The sequence below is a fragment of the Callorhinchus milii genome, unplaced genomic scaffold (assembly GCF_018977255.1).
Source record: "Callorhinchus milii isolate IMCB2004 unplaced genomic scaffold, IMCB_Cmil_1.0 Scaffold10, whole genome shotgun sequence".
Classification (NCBI taxonomy): Eukaryota; Metazoa; Chordata; class Chondrichthyes; order Chimaeriformes; family Callorhinchidae; genus Callorhinchus; species Callorhinchus milii.
In genome coordinates, this window is record NW_024704751.1 from 16,339,733 (window position 1) to 16,364,921 (window position 25,189).

A 25,189-nucleotide genomic window follows, 5' to 3' on the forward strand; every position below is an offset into this window, starting at 1 on the left:
AAACACTTTATTTTTTTTTCTCTCTCTCTCCGCCTCTAAACCGACGAGTCCAAATCAAACGATAACAGCGGCCGGAAAAGTGGCGGGAAGGCGCGACGTTTGAACCGGGCGGCGGCCGTTGGCTCGGGGGCGGGGCGGGGTGGGGGCGTGGTCGGGGCGCCTTGCCCATGCGCAGTGTGAGCGAGCGGCCGGCGCGCGCGCGTGCGGCGGCAGTTGGCGAGGCGGCGGCTCGGAGAGCGGGAGCGGAGGTAACCGTGCGCGGCCCGCTGCTCCCGAGGGGGGCGGGGGGTGGGGAGGGAGGGAGGGAGGAAGCCTCGCGTTTGGCCGGTCGGCCTGGCCTGGCCCGGCCCGCCCGTGATTTGCCCTTCTCACTGCTTGGGTCCGTGTGAGGGTAAGCGCGGGGCCACGGAGGCGGACACGTGCGGCCTGAGCGCCCGCCACTGACCACCCGCCTGCTCTCCCCTTCCGCAACTGACCCACCTGACAGCCCAGCCTCGACCGCCGCCTGGTTGAGGGGAGCTGTCCGATGTCTCTGTGGGGCCAAACCGACTGGGCTTTGGCCTCGCGAACTGACCTCCCGAGGCGCTGCTGTGTTAAAACCCCCACATACAGTGGGGTCGGTGACCGGTATCCAACGCCTCCAGCAACTCTTGAGAGGTGTCGGTGCCCCTTCCCAATGAGATCAGGACGACCAAACTGTTTGAACTTTTAGTGCCTTAAATTCGACGTTTCACATGATATGTACTTGAATATTTTGGGCGGTGTTATGTTTATCACTCATTTAGTCGTCCCTCATGTGTGTATTTCATATTTGCCAGAAAGTTCCATTGCATGTCATGGGCAAACTGCTGAAATCTTAATATCAGTGTATGTTACATTGGCTGAAATAGCCTCAAATTCTAGAATTAGACTGACGGCATATCCTTGGCCCCCAAGTCCGCGGAGGCGGCATTTGGCAAGACGGTATTCCCAGCGCCGAGATAGGATGGCGCGTTTTGTTTTGAAGTGGGTTCATTGTTGTCAGAAGACATCACGTTTGTTCTTCAGTAATCGAGACCGATTTGTTCCAGAAGAAAAGCATTGCTGCCACTCGTTAGGACCAGAGAAGTTGGGGAAGACGGAGGTGGGTTGGAATGTGCAGCTACAATCCACTCATTTGCCAACTACAAAATGGTGGCCTTTACAGGAGAAAATTGCTTTAACATCAAAACTGGGATTTGGATGAACACTTGTCTCTTAATGGTGCATTTTAATGCACTTTTCGCCCACAAAATACAGTCACTACACTTTCCAGTATATTCTGTGAAGTGCTTTGAGAGGTCTCAAATACGGTGCTTTATCAAATGCAAGGATTAATATAACTTTTACTCTATATATCCTGACTTCACATTGCATCCATTGCACACTACTGGTTGAGAAATTAGGGAAACTGAGCAGCATTCGCTGCTGCATTTCTATTTCCTTTGTTTTATTTTTACAAAAGTGTTTTAAGGGAGAAAACCAGGAGATGTTTGTGTAATATAATCTATGAAATAAACAGGAGTATCACCTTGTTTTTCTTCTAAGACAGGAAATTGTTGCAATTCTTGGGGTCGGCTTATTATTCAGCGCCTTGGGACATCCTCCCAACGTGAAAGGCGCTATACAAATGTAATCCTGTTGTTGTATTCCTACTTTACTAGCATACTTCAGCATTTTAGTATTCACTGTTTGCAGTTGATCAATACCAATTGTTTTTTTTCTAAATCATTTATAAATATTTGTAGTATAGGTCACTAGGGTTACAGTTTTAAATTGCATTAATTGATGCTAAAATGGAATTTTAAGAGTTTTGAATTCTGATGACTGTTAAAGAGTTATTGTCAATGTTCTAAAACATTTCAAAAGTTTCTGACTGCTCCTTGCAACATTTCATAATAATAATCCTTGCATTCGATATAACCCAATATCAGGTTGTTAAGACATCTGAAAGCACTTTACAGTATAAAGTGAATTGACAGTGTATATTGTGAGAAACCAGTTGCACACAGCAATGTTCCACAATCAGCCTTGTTTGGCCAATTTTATTTGGGAGATTGCTGGTCAGGACACTGGTAGAAACTCCCTTCACTTTTGAATATTGCCAGGGGATCTTTAATATCCACCTGAACAGGCAATCATAATTACAATCATACAAGTCTTATTCAATGAGTACATTTGTCTGAAAACGTGCAGATAATGTGATAGTGAATTTGCCCTGCTTCGTTGTGGCACATATTCTTGCAGGGTAGAAGTTATTTAACTACCATCTTAACTGCTGGGTGTATTTTGTGCAATGCACCTATCAGACTATGTTTTTTTAAATAACTAAAGTCCTAGTGTTTAATTTTAATAAGTCAACGCGTAAAAATATTAATATTAAAAAATTGCCATGCTTCTGTTTGCAGGTTCTGACATTTACTTTGCATTTTACTTCTAAGGAGCGGTGGCAATTTTAGTGTTTGTGTTATCTTGCTGAACAATGGCTTGTGCTGGTAAGTGGATGAAAGTGGTATAGCTTTCTGGATTTAGAATGTTAATCTGAACTTCTTGCCAAACAGCTTGGTGTGGGGGTGGGGAGAGGAAACAGACCAAAATATATCATTTCTCAACTAGTTATCTTCCCTTGTGCGTACTTGGCAATCTTTCATGTAAACAGTAACATTTATATTGTAGGTTTATTTTCCCCTAGGAACTTTTCCCTTCCCTTTATTTTCCCCCTAATCTAATCTTTTGTCATTTTCCCCTTATCAAAAAGTTGTGTAAGATTCATCCTAGAAGGAACTTTACATGAGTGTCATCCAGCCCTTCCCCAATGCCAATGAAGTGTTTGATGGTTGTTGAGTCCTCATGGCTCTTACAGATTTGCAGCTTTCTGTTACGTACTTTCTTCTCAGGGGTAGAAATTTCTGATCTTTGTTTAAACCCACATTGAGTGACTGGTGCTGATGAGTCGCTGTCTTTTCTTTAAAAAAGTATTGTTAAGGCTGTCTATGTACTGAAATTGTCAAGTGTGTGTATGATGTCCCCTGCCTGACTTGGCCAGACATAGTTGGTGCTGAATGGAATGCTGGCTAGAGTTAAGATTACTTTTTATATGTATTACGGGCAAGATGAGTTATTTATTTGGACACATTGAAAAGTCTGCAAACAGACTGTATACAACAAAGATGGCTTAGTAAAACAAAAAATGTTGGAAATTCATGACATGTCATTCAACAGATAAATAAAGATGCATTTCTATTTTTGGTGTGGAGTCCTTTATCTGAACTCATGATTTCAGACAATGTACTTTATAAATAGAGTATTGCAAAGTGGAATACACTCTCATTGCCTGTAAATTATACTGAGGAAGAGGAAGAAAACCTGCGCTTACAAAATAAGAAAAAAGAGATTGCATCTGTGTTTTACTCAGGCTGGCCAGTGGGTTGTTAAAATCGAAATCTGCTAAAAATTGACAAAGTGTCTTGCTTAGATGAAATAATTTCTTCTAAGTACACAACAACATTACATATGTATCGCGTCTTTCACGTCAGGAGGACTAATTACGTAGTGATTACCAGACTTTCAGAGCCCCCAATAATGGCTCGATATTTATACTAATTTGAGCTGCAAGACTTGGGCTTTATTGGATTCATGACATTACCATTCTGCGAGGACCAAAATGGTGGACCCAGATTTACTTAGGTTCAGGGGGACGACGACATGCAGATTTATCCAAAGGCTGTCTTTTCTCAGCCATTTTGAAAATTATTTCTAATTAAAATTATTACTAAATTGAATTTTTACTTTCAGTTCTTATAGGTTATTGTTTTATTCATTCACTAATCTAAAATCTTGTTTTATTGAGAATTGGCTATGATTCAAAACTGAAATTAATGTTTTTGGCCAGCATTTAGCAGATAATTAAATGGCGATGGATTTGAATCAGACTAAATATATTTGTTGCTCTTTCAGATATTAAGGTAAATGAGCTCGACAAGCGGTCTTCTGGACAGGCTTTTGAGATAATCTTGAGCCCTACAGCTGAAGCAATTCCAGAATTCCCTCTTTCTCCCAAGAAGGATCGGTCACTTGAAGACATTCAGAAAAAACTGGAAGCTGCTGAGAACAGACGAAAGGTACTAAAGATCTTTGCAATCTCAGTTAAATACTGTTGGCAAGGGGATCCATACAGCAAATCTACCTTCCTGCCTAACATAGTCTGATCCATCCTTGAAAAATGATGTGGACTTCCGTCTAGTAGGAACCGGACTGAAGTTTTCCGAACTGAATTCAAATGGACATTTTAAAAATCAGTAAGGAAACTTTTCATCCTACTGGTCTGGACTGGATTCTGAGAAATTAAACAACTGTGTTCTAACCCATCATCACTTAGTCTCTTAGAAAACCAGCACTACTAACTTCATCATCCTTCCCAAAGCTACTTTAAAATGAATTATTTCCTCTTGTTTAATTGCCTAGAGAGAGATCTGAGGTCCAGGAAGTGTAGAATCTTGTAAAATCATATGATTTTCATCCAAAATGGTCTGCACCTGATGCGACGTTCATCTCCAAAATGAGCAGAACTATCTTCAGAGTCTAAATGCTTTGCTGAACAATTAATCTCTTATTTTTCTTTTAGTCACATGAAGCAGAAGTGCTGAAGCAACTGGCTGAAAAACGGGAGCATGTCAAAGAGGTGCTTCAGAAAGCAATTGAAGAAAATAACAAATTTAGCAAAATGGCAGAAGAGAAATTGACCTCCAAGATGGAAGTCATTAAAGAGAACCGTGATGCCTACCTAGCTGCCAAACTGGAGCGCCTGCGAGAGAAGGTAATTCTCAATAGAAAATGAACACTTATATACAATATTTGCAATTAAAAAATTACCAAAAGTGATCACAAGACCTTTTTTATATTCAATTTTTACCTAATCCTCTCACAACAGTGTAACATCTGCAGCGATGCAGTTCCATTCCTCAAATGTGAAATATAGAACGTGTGTTTACCATACTAGCTCCCACACTGAAACTACCCAAATCCACACTATTAATTCTGTAATAATTCAACATCTGCTGTAAAATTGAAGACAAACTTATTGATAAATCTTCCACAATTAATTTGAGAAACGAGTGATAACTACAGTAAATGCAATGGTTTGGGAAAGACTTGTTTAGCTTTGTGGGTGATGTAAATACTGGTCAAATTGGTGCCAAATCTTAATATTTTAATATTAAAACAATTTTCATATTAAAATATTAATATTTTACTCCCCCCATCTTCAGATTGCGCCTGAAGACCTTGCTCTTCGCCCGTTCCTACGGTCACCTCTCCCCGGCTCTGCGTCATGCTCTGCCTCTGCCAAGCTCTCTGGAACACTACCTCCTTGAGGGGCGCTATAGAAATGCAAATTGGTGTTAGTTGTATTTTTCAATTTAACAATAAGAATTGATGCACTTAAGTACACACTTTATTTCACTACAGCTGTGCATTGTTCAACTGCCGTTAAAGTGTTTTGCATAAAATGTCTCTGTGGTAAACTTGATTTTTTTATACTTTTAGGAAAAACACCTGGAAGAAGTAAGGAAGAACAAAGAGAGCAAAGAGGCTGAAGAACTTGTTTAACTTGCGTGATTTGAATTTGAGGGTGTTTCTATTATCTAATATTTTTAAAATTTGTAGCTCATACGTTGCTGAATTAAACCCTCGTATAATGCTATGACAATGTACAACTAGAACTAGTCAGTGTCGGGTAGGGGGAAACAGGGAGGGAAAACTGGGATTGTTATGTGTTTCACTTTAAGGGTTTCATGTTGTGCCTGTTGTTTACTCACAGCCAGTGCAGCTTTGGTTTCTGTTTGCATTGTTGGTGGTAGATGAAGTCTGAACAATCTATCAAATGTGTAATTTCCAGTCCATTTCTCAGTGAGACTGCTGTTCCAAGCAAAATGTAACATTCTATGGTCTGAAATGGGGCAGTTGTTTAAGCATGCCACCATTGCTGTACCTGTCTCATTAAATAAATAAATGGCACAGTTGCTTTCCCTTTAACGAGTCTTCCTGTTTTTGCCTGAAACTCAGTCACATGCTACTTTTGTATTTTAAGTGCGTTGAGTTAGAGAACAGAAGAAATGTTGGTTTGATTAATGTTTTGTATTTCTATATTTCCGAACACAGACAGAAGACCTTTAATGTTCTCTTCACTGCAGTGGTTTTCTTGTCAGGGATCTCCTGACACCCATGAGCACCATGACTTAGATATATGAAAGCTGTTGATTGACAATGTTGTTAATGTTGCATTGAATTTGAAATGAAATATAATTGCTATGGTAGGTAGATGATACATGCTATTTGCTGCGGGGCTTTTTTTCTTCCTGTGGAAGGTGCCAGGTCAATGGCTACTCCACCACCAGGGTGAAATCAGGAATTTACTAAGGAAGTCATCACAGCATTCCTGAGAGCAGCCCTCATGGGATTGTGGTGCTTGACCAAAAGTGAGTAACAGTGATTTAAAGAATAGAAGAAATGGGAATAAATCAGCATTTAAATATAAATGTTGTAATGCCTTCATGATTTAACAATTTTGAGCTTTGGCTTCCAGGATGGTTTCTGACTCAAAGTCCTCTTGTATCACGACCATTCTGTGTGGCAGTAAGTAAATGCATCTGTGGTTCACTATTCAAAGCTTCCTTTTCTTTCTTTTGTATGGGTGAAATGATTACAGTCTGCCTTCAATCAGGCTGAGGTTGTATCCATCCAAGTATTAGCTATTCGCTCCTGGCACACATAGGTCCATGTAGTGATGTGGCATTTCACAAACATCTGCTTGTTTTTTGCTTGTTCAGACTGCCACCTGCTGCTGATGTAGTATTCAGCAATGCACAGACCTATATTGAAGGGAGCACAATGATATTTTACATAAAATTACTGGTTTCAATTATTTTGTAACTTTCCCCATTGGCATATACTTTTCTGCTCCGGGCACCAGTCTCCTGATGCTGTGATGCATTTCATTGGCAAAGTGTTCTCAGGCCTTTAACTGCAGCTCTATCCACTACATCATCGAGCTGCCTTCAAAATATTTGTTCCAACAGGAATATTCAACTAGTCTTTATTTACAGTAACCAAAGTAGTAATAATTTGGTCACTCAATCCACAACTGTTTGTGGGACACCTCTGTGCACAATTGGCTGCTGACCTGCCTTGTGCATAGCGGACAGGAGAGTGCACAGGAGAGGGAACCTAACTCTATCCAGCCTCCTGCACGCCTCCACTTCCCATCTCTGTAGTTAAGATTTCCCCACTGGTGTTCAAAAGCGCAGGAGTAAGCATTGATTGGCTTTAGATTCTTTCTGCTATCCCAAGGTTTTCTTTTTAATGTCACATTCCCACTTGCCCTTACTTGACAAAACATTCGGCAAGTGGAGAGCAGCTAACTAATGAGATGCCACTGGCCTTCTGCCATGATGCTGTTCAAGTCCCAGCGCCTTGGGAAGTGCTCCTGACATGAAAGGTGCTATACAAATGTAATTTGTTGTTGAAGTGCAATCACACCGCAACACTGCAGGGCAGTATCCCATTGGTATTTTTTTCTTGGTTTGAAATAATGGTTTTTTAATTCTGCATCTCAAGTTTTAATCCAGGCCGACTTCTAGCAAGCTATCAGGATCCTGCTGTCAACAACAAATTACATTTGTATAGCGCCTTTAACGTCAGGAGGATATCCCAAAGCAATGGACAGTCAGAGATTTGGACCCGAGCAGGCGTTTGGGATCAGGAGTGGTGGAGGGTAGGGGGTAGAACACATTATGGAGTGTAGTGCTTGATTAACTTGTGTTATGTATTAATTTGTTTTTTTATTGAGAAACCAACGAATTGCAAACTAATCTGTTATCTTCTACGGGGTAGTAAAGTACTCAGAATGTGTTACTCTCAGCGATACGAGTAGATTAGATGCTATAAAACTACTGAAGTTCAATGTCATCTGTACCTCAAGATAGATTGTGTCTGCGTCAGACATTGTATTTACAATGCAAAGCAGAGAAACAAAGTTACACATATGTATGGGATAGTGAGTGAGTTAGTGCAATGTCCTTTCACTTCCAGGTTTGATCCAATCCAGACATAAACTCCCTTTTCTCAGCTGTTTGGAATGAAACAAGTTTGGACAGTGTGTTTGGGACAGTCTCTCACCAGCTCTTACTTGGCCACAGCACAACATTCCTAATATTGCTGAATTGGCAACGTCCCAAGAGATATCCCAGTGAACTTGTGTGATAAGTGCATAATGTTGGGACTTTTACAGGAGGGGACATGCCTCTGGCTGAATTCAGACTGGAGTGTGCTTTGCAACCAACTGCAACTAATCTGTGGGTGCTGGATACCAGCAAAAGCGGCAACAGTACATAACAATAAAAACTTTGCATTTATATAGTACGTTTCATGCCGGAGCGTCTCAGAGCGCTTAACACTTAACATCCCTCATTAATGAGCACAAAACTCATCAAAACTAATTTAATATGTAACTGGTATAAAGAAAAGATGCAACCAGCCACAACTGCAATCTGACTGCACTATTAATATTCCTTTTGCCCAATTTCTGGTGAGTTACACAAAATAAAATTAAAAGACAAAGGGACCTGGGCCCAACTGACTGGAACTTGAACTGCAGGGTGGAGAGGAGCAAAGGGACAAGCAACAAACTCAACATCAGCTGTTAAATTATTCCAGAATTAAACTTCAATTCCTTTGTCACTGCCTCTGCCTCCTTCACAGACACACATAAAGCAGAAACTTGCAAATAGCACAATTCAGTCCTGATAAGCACAGGACTTAAGTTGCCAAGAAATGTGGCTGAGTCAGGCTTTGACACAAGGCGAGTGTTTGTAACTGGTAGCTTGGAATCCTGCTTGGTTCAGATATGTGCTAATCCTCTCAACTGGAATGAGAATTCTCTTGCACAAACTTTCAAAATACGCTTTTGTTTATATTCTATTAGTGAAGATTGTATTGGGAACAAACAAGTGGTTTATAGTCCTCATCCCGAGACCAGGTTGCAGCTTTAAAATGACTTCCTGGTATGTGTTAATTATTTTTTCTGTAACCAGGGAAATTCGTAGAGTACACTTGATTAGCTTGTTATGTACTATAGATTTTATTGAGAAACCAACGAATCAGGTAAACTGTCCAATATACATTATTTACACAGGCTAGTAAAGTACCCAGAATGTGTTACTGTCATCAATACAGCAAGCAGATTAAGTGCTATAAACCTGTTGAAGTTCAATGACATCTGTACCTCAAGATAGATTATGTGTATGAGTCAAACATTCTATTTTTTACAATGCAATGCAGAGAATCAAAGTTACAGACATGTATGGGGGGTAGTGCATGATTCAGTGAGTGAAATAGTGCATTGTCCTTCCACCTCTGGCTTTGATCCAATCCAGACAGAAATTCCCTTCTCTCTCTGCTTTTTGGAATAAAACATGTTTGGACAGGTTCAATTCAAATTCAGGTTCCTGTAACAAAATCTAGAACAGATCCCAGACTCAGTTACATCAGCTTTAAATGTCTGTAAAGTGCAGTGACTATTTTGCAGGCAAACACAGCAGCTAATTTGCTCAGAGCAACACTCCACAAACAGACATATAATGAATGACCAATTTTATTGTGCAATTGTTGGCCAGGACACAGGGAGAAACTCCCTTTTCTTTTCAATTGGTGCTATAGGACAGGTAACATCTACTTGAACAGGCAGACAAGACCTCCGTATAACATCTGCAAAGGATAGCATCTCCATCATGGCAACACAACTCAAGCACCGCAATGGAGTTTCAACCTAGACTCTGAGTTCCAAACCCCAAAGTTCTGATTCGGAGGCAAGAGTACTATGAACTGAGCCAAGCTGATACGTAGAGTATAAAAAAAGAGTTTTAGCAATAGATTCATACCACGCTCTTTTGTAGGTTCAACGAATTTCTGTGGTAATTCCCAGGTGGAACCAGACAACGGCTCCTATATATCTTTCAGCCCCAGGTCTGGTTGTGCTGCTGTGTTGCACTGAACGTCTTTCCTGACCGTTGGCAATGCTCATTTTCATTGTTTTTAGGAACATTGTGATTTGCCTGCAACTCAGGAAGGAAGAACAGGCTCTGTTTGCAACTGTTTTATGTTAGAAAATATTCTCTAAGAGTGCTGGGTACATTGTCATGGCATGTACTGTACACTGGTTTGAGGGGAGTCTTGACGTGTAGAATAACAACAAATTGCATTTATATAGCACTTTTCATGTCGGGAGGGTGTGCTAAGGTGCTACACAGTGAAGGATTTGCAACCGAGCTGGCGAGTACAGTCGAGAGGGGTAGAGAGCAAGCAAGTTGGAGAATGACCGAAAACAAGGTCAAAGAGAAAGGTCTTGAGACGAGGTTAGGGATGGGACAAGGGAGAGGCTCCAGGATGGAGTTCCAGAGGGTCGGAGCAGAAAGGGTGAAGGCCTGACTACTGATGGTGCAGGGCGGGGTACATGGAGCACACCAGTGCTCGCCGAGTAGAGGGAGTGGGAAGGTTGGTAAGGTTCTAGTAGGTTGCAGAGGTAGAGAGGAGCAAGACCATGGAGGGCTTTAAAAATTAGGAAATAGATCTTGGACGCGATGGGAAATGGGAAGTCAGTGATGCTGGGTGAGGATAAACACAATACAAAATACATTTTTAAAGCGTCTTTTATGTTGAGAGGACGTTCCAAAGCGCTGAACCATCAGGGATTAGACCCGAATGGGGGCAGTTGGGATCAGGGAGGGTTGAGGGTGGGGTTAGGAGGGTGGCCGAGGCACAGTCGAAGAGGAGGAGCTTGAGGCATGCCTTGAAGGAGGCGAGGGAGCGAGTTGAAAGGAATGTGGGATGGAGTTCCAGAGGGTGGGGGCAGAGAGGCTGAAGGCCCAACCGCCGATGGTGGGGTGGGCTGGACATAGAACAGACCAGAGCCTGCTGAGCAGAGGGAGCAGACAGGTGATAAGTGGAGTCCTGTAGCTGTAGCTCAGTGGTTAGAGCACTCGCTTTGCGAGCGAGAGACCTGAGTTCAATTCCAGGCAGCGCAAAACCTTGGGCAAGTTTCCTTACTCCACACAGTGCCTAATAATAATCCCTCCAAAACCAAAAACAATAATAAATTGGTCATTTTCAATCTATGACTGTTTGTGGGACATTGCTGTGCGCAATTGGCTGCCGCGTTCGCCCACAAATATACAATCAATTCACTTTACAGTGTGTTCTGTGAAGCACTTTGGGATGTCCTCACGACGTGAAAAGCGCTATATCAAATGCAAGGATTATTATGATTATTATTATAATAAGTCGGAGAGGTAGGAGGGGGGCAAGGCCATAGAGGGCCTTGAAGGTGAGGACAAGGATTTTGAACTTGATCCTCTGAAGGATCAGTGGAGCTGGGTGAGGATGGAGCCTGATGCAGGAAAAGACATGAGCTGCAGAGTTCTGGATGATTTGCTGCTTGTGGAGGGAAGAGTTGGGAAGGCCGACAAGCAGGGTATGGCATAGTCAAGCCTGGTTGTAATGAAGGCATATATGAGGGTTTTGGCAACCTGAGGGGTGAGGCAGTGGTGGAGTTGGGCAATGTTGGGGAGGTGATGGAAGGCAGAGTGGGTCATGGCCTGGATGTGGAGGAGAAAGGACAGTTGAGGGTTGAACAAGATGCCTAGATTCCTGGCTGGCTTGGTGAGATGGAGTGTGCATCTGTGGATACTGATGCTGCCAGTGTTTAAGGTGTGGAGGTGCTGGCACAAGCCAATCAGGAGAGCCTTGGTGACGTTCAACTGTAGAAAGTCGTCTCACATCCATAGGCAGGCAGTCTGTCAGAACATCAGTGGTCCTGGGATCGAGGGTGGAGGCAGAGAGATAGAGTTGGGTGTCATCCATGTACATGTGCAATTTGACCCCATGTCTGCGGATGATATCCCCAAGAGGGAGCATGTACAGGTTGAAGAGGAGAAGACCGAGTTCAGGGCCCTGAGGAACACCACACGAAACACCATGGTGCGGGGGCTGAAGGAGAAGCTATTTGTGGAGACAAAGTGGAGATGGTGTGAGAGATGGGATCTGAACCATTCAAGGACAGAACCTGTGGGCAGCATGGAAACCCAATTGGACGGGTTCATAAAGGGAGTGACAGGAGAGGAAGGAGTGAAGCAGGAAGGCAACAACTCTTGGAAAGGAAAAAGGGAGATTGAAAATGGGCAGTAGTTAGTGAACAGGGATGGGTCCAGGGAAGGTTTTTGTTAGGATAGGGGTAATGACAGCTGTTTTTAGGGCAATGGGAATGGTGCCAGTTGACAGGGAGAGGTTGATGAGGACTAAGAGTAAAGGGATAAGGAGGTGGAGCTGGTAGGTAAGGAAGGGGGTAGGGATAGGGTCGAGGGAGCAGGTGGTTGGCTTCATGTGGGTTATAGTGATGGTGAGAGAGAGGAGACAAGTTCGAAGGTGTGGAGGGAGGGATGGATGGGTAGGAGCCAGAGTGTAAGCGAGAGATGGGGAGGGGTTGGTGGTTGGGGGTGATCTGCTCATGGAGCTTGGTGTGCGAGAGGAAGTGAGCTGCAGAATTCTGAATAAACTGCAGTTTGTGGAGGGATGAGTTGGGAAGTCAGGCAAGCAGGGAGTTAGCATAGTCGAGCCTGGACATAGTGAAAGCATGGATGAGGGTCTCGGCAGTCTGAGGGGCGAGGTAGTGGCAGAGGTGGGGAAAGGCAGAATGGATCATGGCACGAAAAGACATTTGAGGGTCAAACAAGATACCCAAATTCCATATTAATTGGTGAGGTGGAGAATACATCCCTGAAAAGTGATGCTGTCAGCACCTGAGGTGAGGAGGCACTGACAGGAGCTAAGCTGGTGGGTCTCTGTCTTGTCGAGTGGTTCTGGAGTTCAGGGTGGAGGCGAAGTTAACCCTATGCCTGTGGATGATATCACTGAGCAGAAGCATGTAACTATTGAAGAACGCGGAACAGCGACTGTAGAGTTCAGCGGCACAGGTGTTATTATTTGTTGACAGCAATGCCCTCAGGAGAATTGAATTTTTTTTTGAGTAAGGAAGAGCCTGGTACATTTCAGACACTTTAATAATCTGAGTAATAAACTACCGCGCTGGACCGAACTGTCTGATTATATTTAGAATTTTGCTGCTGTTCTTTCCAATAACTATCTTCGCTGACTTGTGGTTTGATTTCACTGGGTAAAGATGAACAAAAAAGGCCCGTTGGCCGTAGCAGCCAATTTGCTGTCACCCCAAATAAACGCCCCCAAATAAACATCAAGAGTTTGGTTAACACTAATGTCATTCATGGCGGTCGGAGTGCAATAGCTGTGATTCTTGTCGGTGCAACTCGTTGACTGAAAGTGAATGGCAGCCGCCCGATCAGCCCGGTACCGGTCACCGGCCGTCACCCCCCAACACACACACCCACACAGTCACACCCGCACACACAGTCAAACCCACACAGTCTCTCTCTCTCTCACACACACAACACACACACCCACACAGTTACACACCCACACACAGTCTCACACACACACAGTCACACACCCACACACAGTTACACCCACACACAGTTACACACTCACACAGTCACACACACAACCACGCACAGTTACACACCCACACACAGTCACACACACACACAGTCTCACACACACAGTCACACACACAGTCACACACAGTTACACACCCACACACAGTTACATACACACACACAGTTACACACCCATACACAGTCTCACACACACACAGTCACACCCACACACAGTCACACCCACAGTCTCACACACACACACAGTCACACACACAGTCACACACAGTTACACACCCACACACAGTTACACCCACACACACAGTCACACACACCCAGTCACACACACCCACAGTCACACTCGCTCACTGTCACTCTCTGTCACACACCCCGCGCCCGGCGCTGGCCCCGCCCCCCGCCATTCAGATACGGTCCGACCCCACGTGGTGCGGTGGAGCTGCTCGCTGATTGGCGGGGGGGGCGCTGTGATTGACAGGAGGCGGTTCACGGCGTGTGATGTATCCGCTGTGTGTGTGTGAGAGAGAGACACAATGTAACCGCGCGCCAGTGAGTGAATGAGTGAGAGGCGGCATCGGCTCCACCCCACCCCGGCACCGCACGGCACGGCACCGCACGGCACCGCACCTCATGTTTGTCAGTCAGAGAGCGAGAGAGAGAGAGAGAGGGGGAAAGTGCAGCCGCTCCACCGCTAAACCGGTTCAGCCGCCGATCGCCGTCACCGTACGCTGAGAGCCACACGCTCCGGAGCACACACCCGGGCTGATCCGTTCTTAATTGAGAGCGTTGGTTTCTCCGGGGGGTGTGGGGTGGGGTGGGGTGGGGGTGTGTGTGGGGGGGTGTGTGAATCCCGGCCCGAAACTCCCGTTTACTGCCCCCAAGTGAATGAATTTTTTTGCTGTGCGGTGACCGCGAGCTCGTTAGTTGTTGCCCGGAGTTACTGCTGGAAAGTGACGGTGCGGGAACATCGTAAACCGGTGAGTGAGTGAGTGAGTGAGTGAGTGAGTGACCGCGGTGTAAAGGACCGCGATCAGCGAGAAACAGCGTGAAATCTGCTGTCGGTCCCGCGGGTGACACTTCCAGCCCCGCCGCCCGCGCGGGGCTCCCGGTGGCAGTGGGGGAGCCGGGTTCCTGGCACGGGTTTGTTTGCATCTCCAAGGGGATAGCGGGGGAGGCTGACCATCACCGGGCTGTCCTGTGGGCTCTGCCCCCTGAGCTGGTCGCGGGTCGGGGCTCACACCTCCCCGTGACTCCGTTTTTTTTTCAGGGGGTGGGGGGGGGTTGAATGTTATAAAACAGGCGGTCACTCGGCCAAACATTCCTTTCCTCTGACATTCTGAATGAACTCTACATTACTCAAGTCGCGCACTGGACAGATACGTGGTTTCCTTTCCCAATCTCCATCCTCTCTCTCTCCCTCTCCCTCTCTCTCTCTCTCTCTCTCGCGCGCAATCGCCATCTCAGACTTTCCCGACTCTCCGACCACCCGCAGCACCGACCCAACCGATCCCATTCTCCTCTCGACCTTCCTCTAAACTCGGGAAACAATGTCACGTCTCCGGTTCGTTGCGCAATCTCCAGCTTTTTGAGTACTCGCGTGTTCCGAGGATCTCTCTCTCTCTCTCTCTCTCTGTCTCTCTCTCTCTCTCTCTCTCTCCGGCCTCACATCCTCCATTCTCTCCGCAGGGTTTTGCACCGCAGGTTTTGGGAGTCGCTCGGACGCTCTCCCGGTAAGTCCCGGTTAAGCGCAGCCCCGATTGGGGAGCGTTTGCGGAAAGTTTGAGGGACGAGAGAGAGAGAGTGAGAGAGAGTGAGTGAGTGCGCGAGTGAGGCTGTGGGTTTAAGTGCGAGTGTCCGCGCCTTTGTCCTCACGAGTTGCTCTGTGAAGGCGACGGCATTATTTGGCGTTGGAGACCCTGTATCTCAGATCCCGGTTGAAGAGCATTTGATTTTTTTTCTCTCTCTCTCTCTCTCTCTCTCTGTCGGTTCGCAGTGTGGCGCTGGGGATCGGGGAAGGGAGGGGTTCGGGGCGCGGTGCCGAGGAGTTAAAAGCGGTCGAGGTGTGGGAGGAGCAGAGGGAATCCCGCTGTTTGGATCCCAGGAGGAATTTGGACGCAGATCCATCAGTCCTCATCCCTACAGGACCCCCACCCTCTCCCCCTCTACCCCCTTCCCCCCACCCCCCACCCCACCCTCCAGCTTCTTTTTTTTTAAATGAGTCCAGTGACTTGGCCCCCGACGAGCATCGTCCCCCCCAACCTGTTGCAGTTCGTTAAGCGGATCAGAGGTGGTATTCGACCTTTTTTTTATGGCAGCTTTGCCTTTGCGACCGAGGCCGAGGGGAGCGAGGTCCAGCTCCCATAGCCTGAAGTGGGGAGGAAGCCTCGAGAGAGAGAGAGAGAGAGAGAGCGCCTTCCTCTGAAAGAGTCGGCGCATCGATGCAGAATAAATTGATGTTAAAGATTAACTGAGGATGTGGTGGGTCCCCGTTGGCTGCTGGAATGAGCGTCTTTTTTTCTGCTGTACCACAGCCAGTGCAGTCCCCGCAGATCGGAGACCCTGTTGCAGAGATAAGTGACACAGCCTTTAAACCATCGAGTCTCACTCTCTCTCTCTCTCTCTCTCTCTCTCTTTTATCCCTGAGAAATGCCAATTAAAAAAGCTTTTCTTTAGCAACAACAGCAACTTGCATTTTTTTATAGAGCAGAGGAGCGTCCCAGAGCGCTTGATCGTGTGGAAGCACAACACCAAGCCCTGTGTGTGTGTGTGTGTGTGTGTGTGTATGTGTGTGTGTGTCACAGTCCAAGAAGGTGGGGGTAAGGCGGAGAGACAGAGGAAGAGTGTTCCAGAGTTTCAGGGTGTAAGTGGCTGAAAGCGCAGATCAGAGGACACTCGGGATAAGTAATGTGATTGTTGATCTGGTTCTGGGATCTGTGCTCAGAAGTTCGATTTTTTTTATGCAGATAAAGATTAGGTGTAAATAAGAAATATGTTGACTCTTGGAGGGGAATTCAGGACAAGAGAACATGATTTTAAAATCAGAGATAAACCGTTGAGGAGAAGGAGACAGTGATTGCAGTCAAAGCCCTTCCCCTCTACCTCTGCAACCTCCTAACCCCCTGCCCACCTGCCCGCACCCTCCGCTCAGCGGGCTCCAGCCTGCTTCACGTCCCCTGGCTCGCCCATCCCACCATTGGGGGTCGGGCTTTCAGCCACTCTGACCCACCCTCTGGAACGCCATCCCGCAATCCCTCCACCTCACCCTCTCCTTCAAGACCCATCTCAAGATCCCATCCTCTTTGACCATGCCTTCGATCACCCTCCTTCCCCCCCTGCCCTCCACCCCCTACCCGATCCCAACCCCCAGTTTGGGACCGAAACACTGATTATCCAGCACTTTGGGATGTCCTTCCGATGTGAAAGGCGCTGTATAAATGTAATTTTGTTGTTGTCACCCAAAGGGCATTTATAAAGGAATTGGTGAGAACTGAACTCAAAGTGGGATTTTTATCCCATATCCAGAAATTAAGAACAGATTCCTACCGATGAAGTAATAGTTCATGTATTTGTTTCAAACCTTAGGATGATTCAAATAATATGAAAGGAGGAATCTAATAAGTAATAATCATACAATGTCTTTAATTATCAAATAATATTCTGTAAAATTTACCTAAAATTCTGTAAAAACCGACTAAACAGTGAGCACTTGGTGACTGCCGATGAAATTGCCATTACCTTTATTATTGTTATTATTATGGAACGGTAATTTACTGGTGTGGAATTTCGGAATTATACCTTGGTTAATACACTCCGGGTTCCCTCTCTGGTCCCCTAGTGTACTCCCCGCGTTGCCATGGCCACGGTGGTGATGGAGCAGATCAGCCGTCTCTTCATTAACATCCAGCAGATCAGGCAGCTGCCGAGCCTCCTGGAACAGAGCGCCCCCTGCCTGCCGGCCACGGTGCGGGACCATGAGGTGCCGCGCATATTCCGGGAGCCTTACATCCACTCGGGATACCGGCCGGTGCATCACAGCTGGCGCTATTACTTCCTGACTCTGTTCCAGCGGCACAACGAGGCGGTCAATGTGTGGTCGCACCTGATCGCTGCCCTGGTGGTCCTGATCAAACTGCAGGAGTTCTCGAAAACGGTGGATTTCCTCTCAGATCGCCACGCGTGGCCCTTCCTGATCCTGATCCTGGCCTCCTTCAACTACCTGAGCTGCAGTGCCTTAGCTCACCTGCTACAAGCCCGCTCCGAGCTCGCACACTATTCTTTCTTCTTCCTGGATTACGTTGGAGTCGCGATCTATCAGTACAGCAGCGCTCTGGTCCATTATTACTACAGCATCCAGGAGGAATGGTACCATCTCGTCAGCTCTTTCTTCCTCCCAGTGGCCACGCTCCTGGCCTGGCTGTCTTGCATTGGCTGCTGCTACGCCAAGTCCAACGCTCAGGTGTTACAGCCGTGGGCTCGTAAGCTATACCAGGTGGTGCCCGCTGGCCTGGCCTACCTGCTGGACATCAGCCCTGTGCTGCACCGCATCTACAGCTGCCACTCGATCAGCTGCACCGACCCAGCCGTGCCTTACCACCGTTGCCAGGTCCTCTGCTTCCTGGTCTGCGCTCATTTCTTCTCCTGCCCGCACCCGGAAAAATGGCTGCCGGGAAAGTGTGACATCTTCCTGCAGGGACATCAGATCTTTCATCTGTTCATGGTTTTCTGCACGCTGGCCCAACTGGAGGCCGTGCATCTGGACTACAAGCGGCGAAGACACCTGTACCAGGCATGGCACCAGCACTCCACTTCTGCTGTGTTCATCGGCTGCACCTTCATCATCCTCTCCAGCATCTCCACGGCCATTTACATGCGGTACAGAGTCAAACGCAAACTCAGCCACAAGGAGAAGTGAGGAGGAATCCCCTTCTGGTGGTGGGGGGGGGGTTCCACTGGAGAGACCTAGAGGCTAAACATGACTTCTATATTTCTAGTGGGTCTGTTTGAAAAATGGAAATTGTCCCTTGTGTGCTAAAGTAACCGGCAAAGTGAATGTTTAACTCCTGAAGTCTTCACATCTCTGCCAAGAGGCATCAGTGTCTCTTCGCAGAGACGTGGGTTTGGTCAGCAATCCAAGTACAGATACAACAACAACAACTTACCTTTATATAGTGTTCCTCAAGCAGGGTAGTGTCCCAGATGCTTGGAGGGAGTTCCAGGTACCTAACATCCACCTTGTGAGGGCTCCAATTCGGACCTGTTGGCTATCGAACCAACTGGTGACCATCCTCGTGGGGGTGGGTTAAGCGGAATCTTCTTGGAGCTGAACTGGCTCTGACATGTTTGACAACGGAATGCCTGAATCGAGCCAGCCCTCTGGCGGTCTCGGTAGTCTGGTTGATGAGCCTGGCAGGTCCGTAATATTCCAGGGCACTGCTGACCACAGCACAGCCAGCCTGGCTCATCAGCAGGACTCAGAAAGGCGGACCAGTCACTGGGGGCAGCAAATTCTCCCACTCAGCTCCTGTTAACCCTGCAAGTCAAAGACCTAACGGTTATGGTGGTCCTAGCTGTGCAACTGGAAAGCTTTCTCTCAATGTCAAACTATGTGGTTTTAACTGTTTAGACTCCAGCAGTTACCTCTGGGATCCCCAAGCCTTGGCTTTTGCCAACCAGCGCCTAATACTTTCTGGAATTATGTAAGCAGGATGTAACCCTCCAGGGAAAGAGTGCACATTCCATTTCAACAATCTATCTGGATTTTCCATGTTTAGGTGGGCTGCATGGAATTCTCAGTTTGGTTTGGATATTCTTGAACATGATGATGGGTTTCTGCATGTGTCAGACTCCCGGCTGACCAAAACAAATACTGCGAATACTGAGCGTCTATTGGTGTTCGGGTCCCAATCCGTTGAACGCTAAAAGGCACTCAGTCTGCCACTCCGCATCCCATCCACTCCATTTGGCCCACATTAAATAAGAATCCTCGCATTTGATACATCTCAGGTGGATGACTCAAAGCGCTTCACAGGACTTTATTGTAAAGTGTAGTGACTGTATTTTGTAGGTGAACACGGCTGCCAATTTGCAGGCAGTAATGTGCCACAAACAGCCATGAAGTGTATGACCAATTTTATCTGGGGGATTGTTGGCCAGGACACAGTGAGAAACTCCCAACTCTTTTCAAATATTGCCATAGGATACTTTACGTCCATCTTAACGTGCAAATGGTACCTCAGTTTAACATATTATTGGAACCTCCAACAATCCAACTTCCTCTCCCCCAAGCACTGTATTGGATTGTCAGCCCAGACTAACTTCAAAGTGAATATGGGGCTTGAATCCACAACCTTCGGACTCACAGCCAAGAGGTTTACCAACTAATCTAGGCTAACACTTTTTTTACACTAATTTTGCCTTGTGTAATCTTAAAGACTGATGTTGCAGGGTTGGTTGAGGGTCCCAGCACTGAATGTTGACAAACACTAGCACTGTGGGGGAGAAGGTGAGGCGGGATGGAAAACATTCCATTGGGACCAACTTGCAAACAGCAACTTCAGAGACAAGAGTGTCTCTTTAAACAATACATTCCACACCCACATTGTGCCTTGGGATGGACAGATACTGGTTGTGAACTAGGGCTAAGCAATCGTGTTGTGTACGAAGAGCACCAGGCTATCTGTCTCCCAATAGTTGTTAAGCAGATTCCCAGTCACAGCCTTTATCTAGTGATTGGATCACTGCCGATTGTCCACTTGAGACCATGATGATGCCATTGCTTCCTGCTGTTCAGGTGCAAAAAGAGAAACCCTTTTTTTAATATTTTAATTTTTTCTACTCATTTCATTAGATCTTTGGCTCCTGCAGCCAACAAACAGCCTGTCTTTTGGAGCAGATACCCCTGAGTATCACAAGTTGGTACATTGCAGAAAATCAGTAGCATTAACCAGTAGCCTAATGATGGAGGAGCTTGGAGTTTATTGCAAACTCTGGCATTCTCTGTTGTTTATAAATGCTTTCACTGTTTCTCTGACTGTGTTAAGTGTCTGTGCTGCGTGTCTTCTGTCTTAATAGTGCTCGGCTGAGCCATTCCCAAAACAAAGTGCTTCTATAATGATTCCTGTGCAAAGTGGCTTTCACCAAATTTCAATGTAATCCATTAAAAATTTCCCTTCAGTTTTTACTAAAGTCATGTCATGTTTCAATGACTTGTCCTGATGTTGGATGCTGCAGACATAGACATCCCGGATTGTGTCCCGCAAAAGAGAGAAGGACGGAGTGTGGAAGTTTTGACCTACCCCGGGGGAGATCCTGACACTTAAGACAGCAGATTAGCCTAGCGTGCCCATCAGCCATGGCCTTCCCAGTGGCGAGGCTGCAGAGAAGCAGTTGATCATCTCAGGCTATTTGAGGGCCATGTGATGTGTTCCTATCACTGTGTTTCTTGGCTTGAGCTCCTGGTCAACATACTATTTTTTTGATTGATCCAGATAGAACTAGAAGCAATTTCAGCTGAAATTGAAATTTCACTCAATGCTGCTTGTCATTTGCAATACAAATTAATTCAGAATAAAGCTCTGTCTCTTTTTAACATTCACAACTCAGGGAGCAGGGGAGAAAGAGCTTTGACTTGTTGCTTCCACAGCCTCACTCGTGATTCAGCCCAGACCCAACTGGGGCTACAGGTATATCACACAAGATCAGTTTGGATGAAGGTCCTTCGACCCATTTGATCTCATCCATCTGTATTTTTTTTAAGTTAGTCCGGTGCCCTGACTTCAATTACTGTGAACTGGTGACTGGTAAGAAATACCTCCTGGTATCAGCCCTGAAATTGCCCTTTGCATCTCTGAACCTATGTCCTCTTGTTCTCCTGTCTTGGTGCATCTGACAATATAGTTCCTACCCCACTCCTTCGCTTGACAGACTCAGGCTTGTGACATGTCCCTCCGCCTATGTACTGCATCAGCCTTTAGATCTTATGCTCCTAACCTCTAGAACTTCTTCCCTCTTTAGTGATCTGCTATTTCTCTCCATTTTCCTCCTCAGCCTTCTCCTCGAGTCTTACAAGAGGAAGGTTTCAAATCCTAGAATTTTAGTGAAGACCAACGTTGTAAGATAACATCCCTGTTACAATCTGTATTTCCCGCCTATTTCCCCCGCCCTGTCTTCCAGACTTGTAAGTGACTGGGAGAGACCCATGGGGGAGGTTAACTGTCTGGACTTAGAAGCACCTGATGTGTGAATAAACATTTGTCACAAAGACTCATTGACAAGTCACAAAACAACACTTCCAGGTAAATACTTCCACAATAATCCATAACAGAATCTATACTGTCACCTAGAGGCCAAGGCCTCTCACAACCTCAAAATACAGAATTACTTTCCATTTCCAAGTCCCAGTCCAATTAATCCTCAGTTCCTGAGTTTCAGAATGAATCAAAATTGTGTTCTTTCAGTTCTGAACAATGGTCGAACCTGAAAAATTATTTTCTTCTCCAATTTACTTCGCTTTTTGCAAAGGTGCCAATTTGATGTCAATCCAATTCCATGAATCTGCCTGGAGTGCAGCGCAATGTAGTAATCGTCTTTAGTCTGTATCTAAGCTACACAATATCTGATTTGGTAAAGCTGGAAGCTGCTGCTCAGTGTCAATGATATTTCACTAAACTCAGTGTAGGGTTCTAGCCTAGACTGATCTGTTGCTGGGCACCCTGGCAGAATTAGCCTCATAGTGGGCATGTCTATTTGCCAAAGCCCTTCACGTGAGGACCTACATTTAGCAGCTGATGCTGAGTAAGCCTGGTGCACAGCATTGGATTTGGACTTCTCAAGATCACAAGTTGTCTGGTAAATCTCTTGCCACGTTGAAGCCAGATGTCTGTCAGATAGCTGATGAGGAAATGCTGAGGCTGGAAGATGCTGGTTATCCGGAGTCCCAGTTTATGAACACGTGTTCGTATGTCCAGCACCTGGAATCCACCTTGAGTAGTTTACAGAGAGGTAAGCAGCTGCTACTCAACACCGTACGTCCAACCGGTGGAACCATTGCTCAATGGGAAGGGATGTGTAGCCGAGCTGCGGGCAGCTCGATGGTGGTAATGACATCAAATGACATTTGAATGTCAGAATCGAGCCTTTCGTCTGTGGCATTCTTGGTAGTCTGGTTCCTGAGCCAAGCAGATCCGCAGTACTCCAGGGCACTGCTGATGACAGCTCAGTCCAGCCTAACTCATCGGCAGGGCTGGAAGACAGACCAGGCATCTGAGGGGCAGTGACTCTTCTCACTCACTTCCTGTTAATCATATAAGACAAATCCCTAAGGGGTAGGGTGATCCAAGACATACAGTGCTCTCAATGGCAAGCTATGTGGTTTTAGCTGGTTAGACTCCAGCAATATTGCAACACAAACCCTGGGGTCCCCAAACCTTGACTCTTGTGAAACTGCACCTAATAGTCTCTGGAATTAGGTAATCAGGATGCATCCCTCCAGGGAGAATGCGCATTTCCAAATTAATAAACATCTTGTGAATTTCCATGTGTGGGTGGGATCCATGGAACTCTCAGTTTGGTTTGGATACTCTTTAAGTATGGTGATGAGTTTCCGCATATGTCAAAACACCCGGCTGACCAAAAAAAACAATCCCCGCACTCCTTCACTTCAATGAGCCATAAATGTACAATTGAGCAACACTAAAATGTTTAGCTGATGAAATTTGTTCTCTTCACAAAGAATCTGAAGCTTGCCAAATAATTTGACCCTTGAAGCCCTGGGGATCAATTATCAAGATCTGGCTGTTCAGCCACACCAGGTAGCCTACAGTGACAGGAACACAAGAAAAGCGTCTGGAAGATAATCTGGTCACAGACTGGGCAGGTAAGGAAGCTTTTAAAGTTTTAAAACTTTGTGCAACCACAAATGTCACTGAATGCTCGTCAGGTCTGTGAGGAAGGTAGCTCAGAGCTGAAAGAAGGAAGTGGAGATCCATTGCTGACAAACGAACTTCTCCTGTCATTGTTTACTTAAGGTGCAGTTGCTGGCAACTGCCACACTTCCTCAAAGCTATTCCTATAAACCTGGCTCATTCTTCACGAGCTCTTCAGTGTGGGTTGAGGTTGCAGACAGACTCCAGAGGTGAGTACACAGCTATTAAACAGCGCTAACAACCGGGAGCCGGGTTAGTGGGGTCGCTGTACGTGACTCTGATCATTGACCCCTTGCTCGGAAATTTGTCTAATTATGAGTGTGATCCCATTTCTGTGGAAGAAAGTACTCTCAGCTTTAGCTGTGAATCACAACAGGAGGCAGTGGGCACGCATTTTCAACCACTCAGTCAGAGACGTGAAGGACCTTTACTCTTTCATTATCACAGGTTACATTTGTCTGCGTGTGATTTGTGCTGTTTGATCTGTGATTTCTGTGGGGTTCCCTTCCGCCACACCTGTTCTGAAGGAATTTCCTGTCAGGAGGAATCGGTAACAAAGTACAAAATTATTTGCTCACTGAATTTCAGTAAATTACAGAGTTACTGGGTGCTCACTCTTTTCTACTCTCATCCCACTTCCCTTGCTCTCTCCATCCGACATTGTGAGTGATTTTTCTCACCCTTCATAATTGGACTGTGATTACACTCTGACCTCCCGAACAGGGTGTGACCCCTCCTGTGCACAGTGAGTGACGTGTTGTCAGAGGTGAGTCCAGGCTTCTCATATTACCTTTATAAATCAGATATTACAGTGAGAGATTCCCCAAAGTACAGCACCAAGAGCTGAACTAAATCCGCTTTGCAAACATCTCACAGTCCAGGCTGACGCTGCAGTTAAAGGCTCGAGGAGAGCTGTGTTGTCAGAGGAACCATTAGGTGGATGTTAAAGAGCCTACAACGTTCTTGGTAAAGACGAAGTTTTAACCATCATTATGGCGAACAATTCTCCAGATAAATTGGTCACTTGCTTATGGTTGTGTGTTCCTGGGTGCAGTTTGGCTGCTGCATTTGCTCACTTGTAAACAGTCACTACACTAACAGCAATACCTGTGAAGAGCTTCGAGAGATTTACCATAAAAATGCAAGATTTGCTCACAAAATAAACAGTCAATTCACTTTACAGTATATTCTGTGAAGCGCTTTAGATGTTGCGAAGATGTGATAAGGTGCTATGTCAAATGCAAGGATTATTATTATTATTAACATAATCTTTATTCATCAGACTAATTCTGTATTCTGTTTTCCAGGTTTCCACCTGCTTTGTCACTCCCAATCCTGGCTTCATGGCTCCGGTTGAGAGTGGTGTGGGGAATGTTCCTGATCTGTCACAACTTCCTCAGCTCTGGCTAGCAATCTCCATCTTGTTGCTTCTCATCCTGCTCACAGTTGGCTGCAATTTCTGCAAGAGGTAAATCCCAGGATCTCTGTGCAATGCCGTGATGACTAGTCCTGGTCTGGAGGTTTAGCTGCCAATAATTTGCTAATAACACAGATCACATTTGGAAAATTAGATCCATAATTGGAATATTTCCCACCTCTTTCAGATTGTTTCGGAACTGGTTTCACAGTAACGTTGCCTCTGCTAAGCTCCAGTGCTGTAACTAACATATTGAC

At 45.8% G+C, this 25,189-nt stretch overlaps 2 protein-coding genes across 9 annotated transcripts; both read left to right on the forward strand.

Moving 5' to 3' along the window:
* The first annotated feature begins 175 nt into the window (after positions 1 to 175).
* On the forward strand, positions 176 to 6,051 carry LOC103179558 (stathmin-like). Of its 6 annotated transcripts, none has more exons than XM_007894912.1 (6): positions 176 to 248; positions 2,427 to 2,513; positions 3,976 to 3,983; positions 4,083 to 4,139; positions 4,643 to 4,834; positions 5,563 to 6,051. In XM_007894912.1, the coding sequence occupies exons 2-6, from the start codon at positions 2,501 to 2,503 to the stop codon at positions 5,623 to 5,625; spliced, it is 333 nt and encodes a 110-aa protein (XP_007893103.1). In that variant the 5' UTR covers positions 176 to 248; positions 2,427 to 2,500; the 3' UTR covers positions 5,626 to 6,051. The 6 variants fall into 6 exon arrangements, with proteins under 6 accessions (XP_007893103.1, XP_007893098.1, XP_007893099.1 ...); XM_007894908.2 differs by adding an exon at positions 1,071 to 1,123 and having other exon boundaries at positions 182 to 248; positions 3,976 to 4,139; XM_007894910.2 differs by adding an exon at positions 1,071 to 1,123 and having other exon boundaries at positions 182 to 248; positions 2,460 to 2,513; positions 3,976 to 4,139.
* Positions 6,052 to 14,414: 8,363 nt separating this feature from the next.
* Positions 14,415 to 24,978, forward strand: paqr7b (progestin and adipoQ receptor family member VII, b). 3 transcript variants are annotated; one of them, XM_007894916.2, is made up of 4 exons: positions 14,415 to 14,569; positions 15,279 to 15,322; positions 17,428 to 18,464; positions 24,823 to 24,978. In XM_007894916.2, the coding sequence occupies exons 3-4, from the start codon at positions 17,446 to 17,448 to the stop codon at positions 24,923 to 24,925; spliced, it is 1,122 nt and encodes a 373-aa protein (XP_007893107.1). In that variant the 5' UTR covers positions 14,415 to 14,569; positions 15,279 to 15,322; positions 17,428 to 17,445; the 3' UTR covers positions 24,926 to 24,978. The 3 variants fall into 3 exon arrangements, with proteins under 3 accessions (XP_007893107.1, XP_007893105.2, XP_042194643.1); XM_007894914.2 differs by lacking the exon at positions 14,415 to 14,569 and adding an exon at positions 14,882 to 15,153; XM_042338709.1 differs by lacking the exons at positions 14,415 to 14,569; positions 15,279 to 15,322 and having other exon boundaries at positions 17,426 to 18,464.
* The last annotated feature ends 211 nt before the right edge of the window (positions 24,979 to 25,189 follow it).

Excerpts from the sequence above, each read along its gene's own strand:
- LOC103179558 (XM_007894907.2), top strand. Across the intron at positions 4,140-4,642 it reads CTGCTGAGAACAGACGAAAG|TCACATGAAGCAGAAGTGCT; the intron begins GTACTAAAGATC and ends TTTTTCTTTTAG. Across the intron at positions 4,835-5,562 it reads TGGAGCGCCTGCGAGAGAAG|GAAAAACACCTGGAAGAAGT; the intron begins GTAATTCTCAAT and ends TTATACTTTTAG.
- paqr7b (XM_007894916.2), top strand. The coding sequence starts at position 17,446 with ATGGCCACGGTGGTGATGGAGCAGATCAGCCGTCTCTTCATTAACATC. Across the intron at positions 18,465-24,822 it reads TCCACGGCCATTTACATGCG|GTTTCCACCTGCTTTGTCAC; the intron begins GTACAGAGTCAA and ends TCTGTTTTCCAG.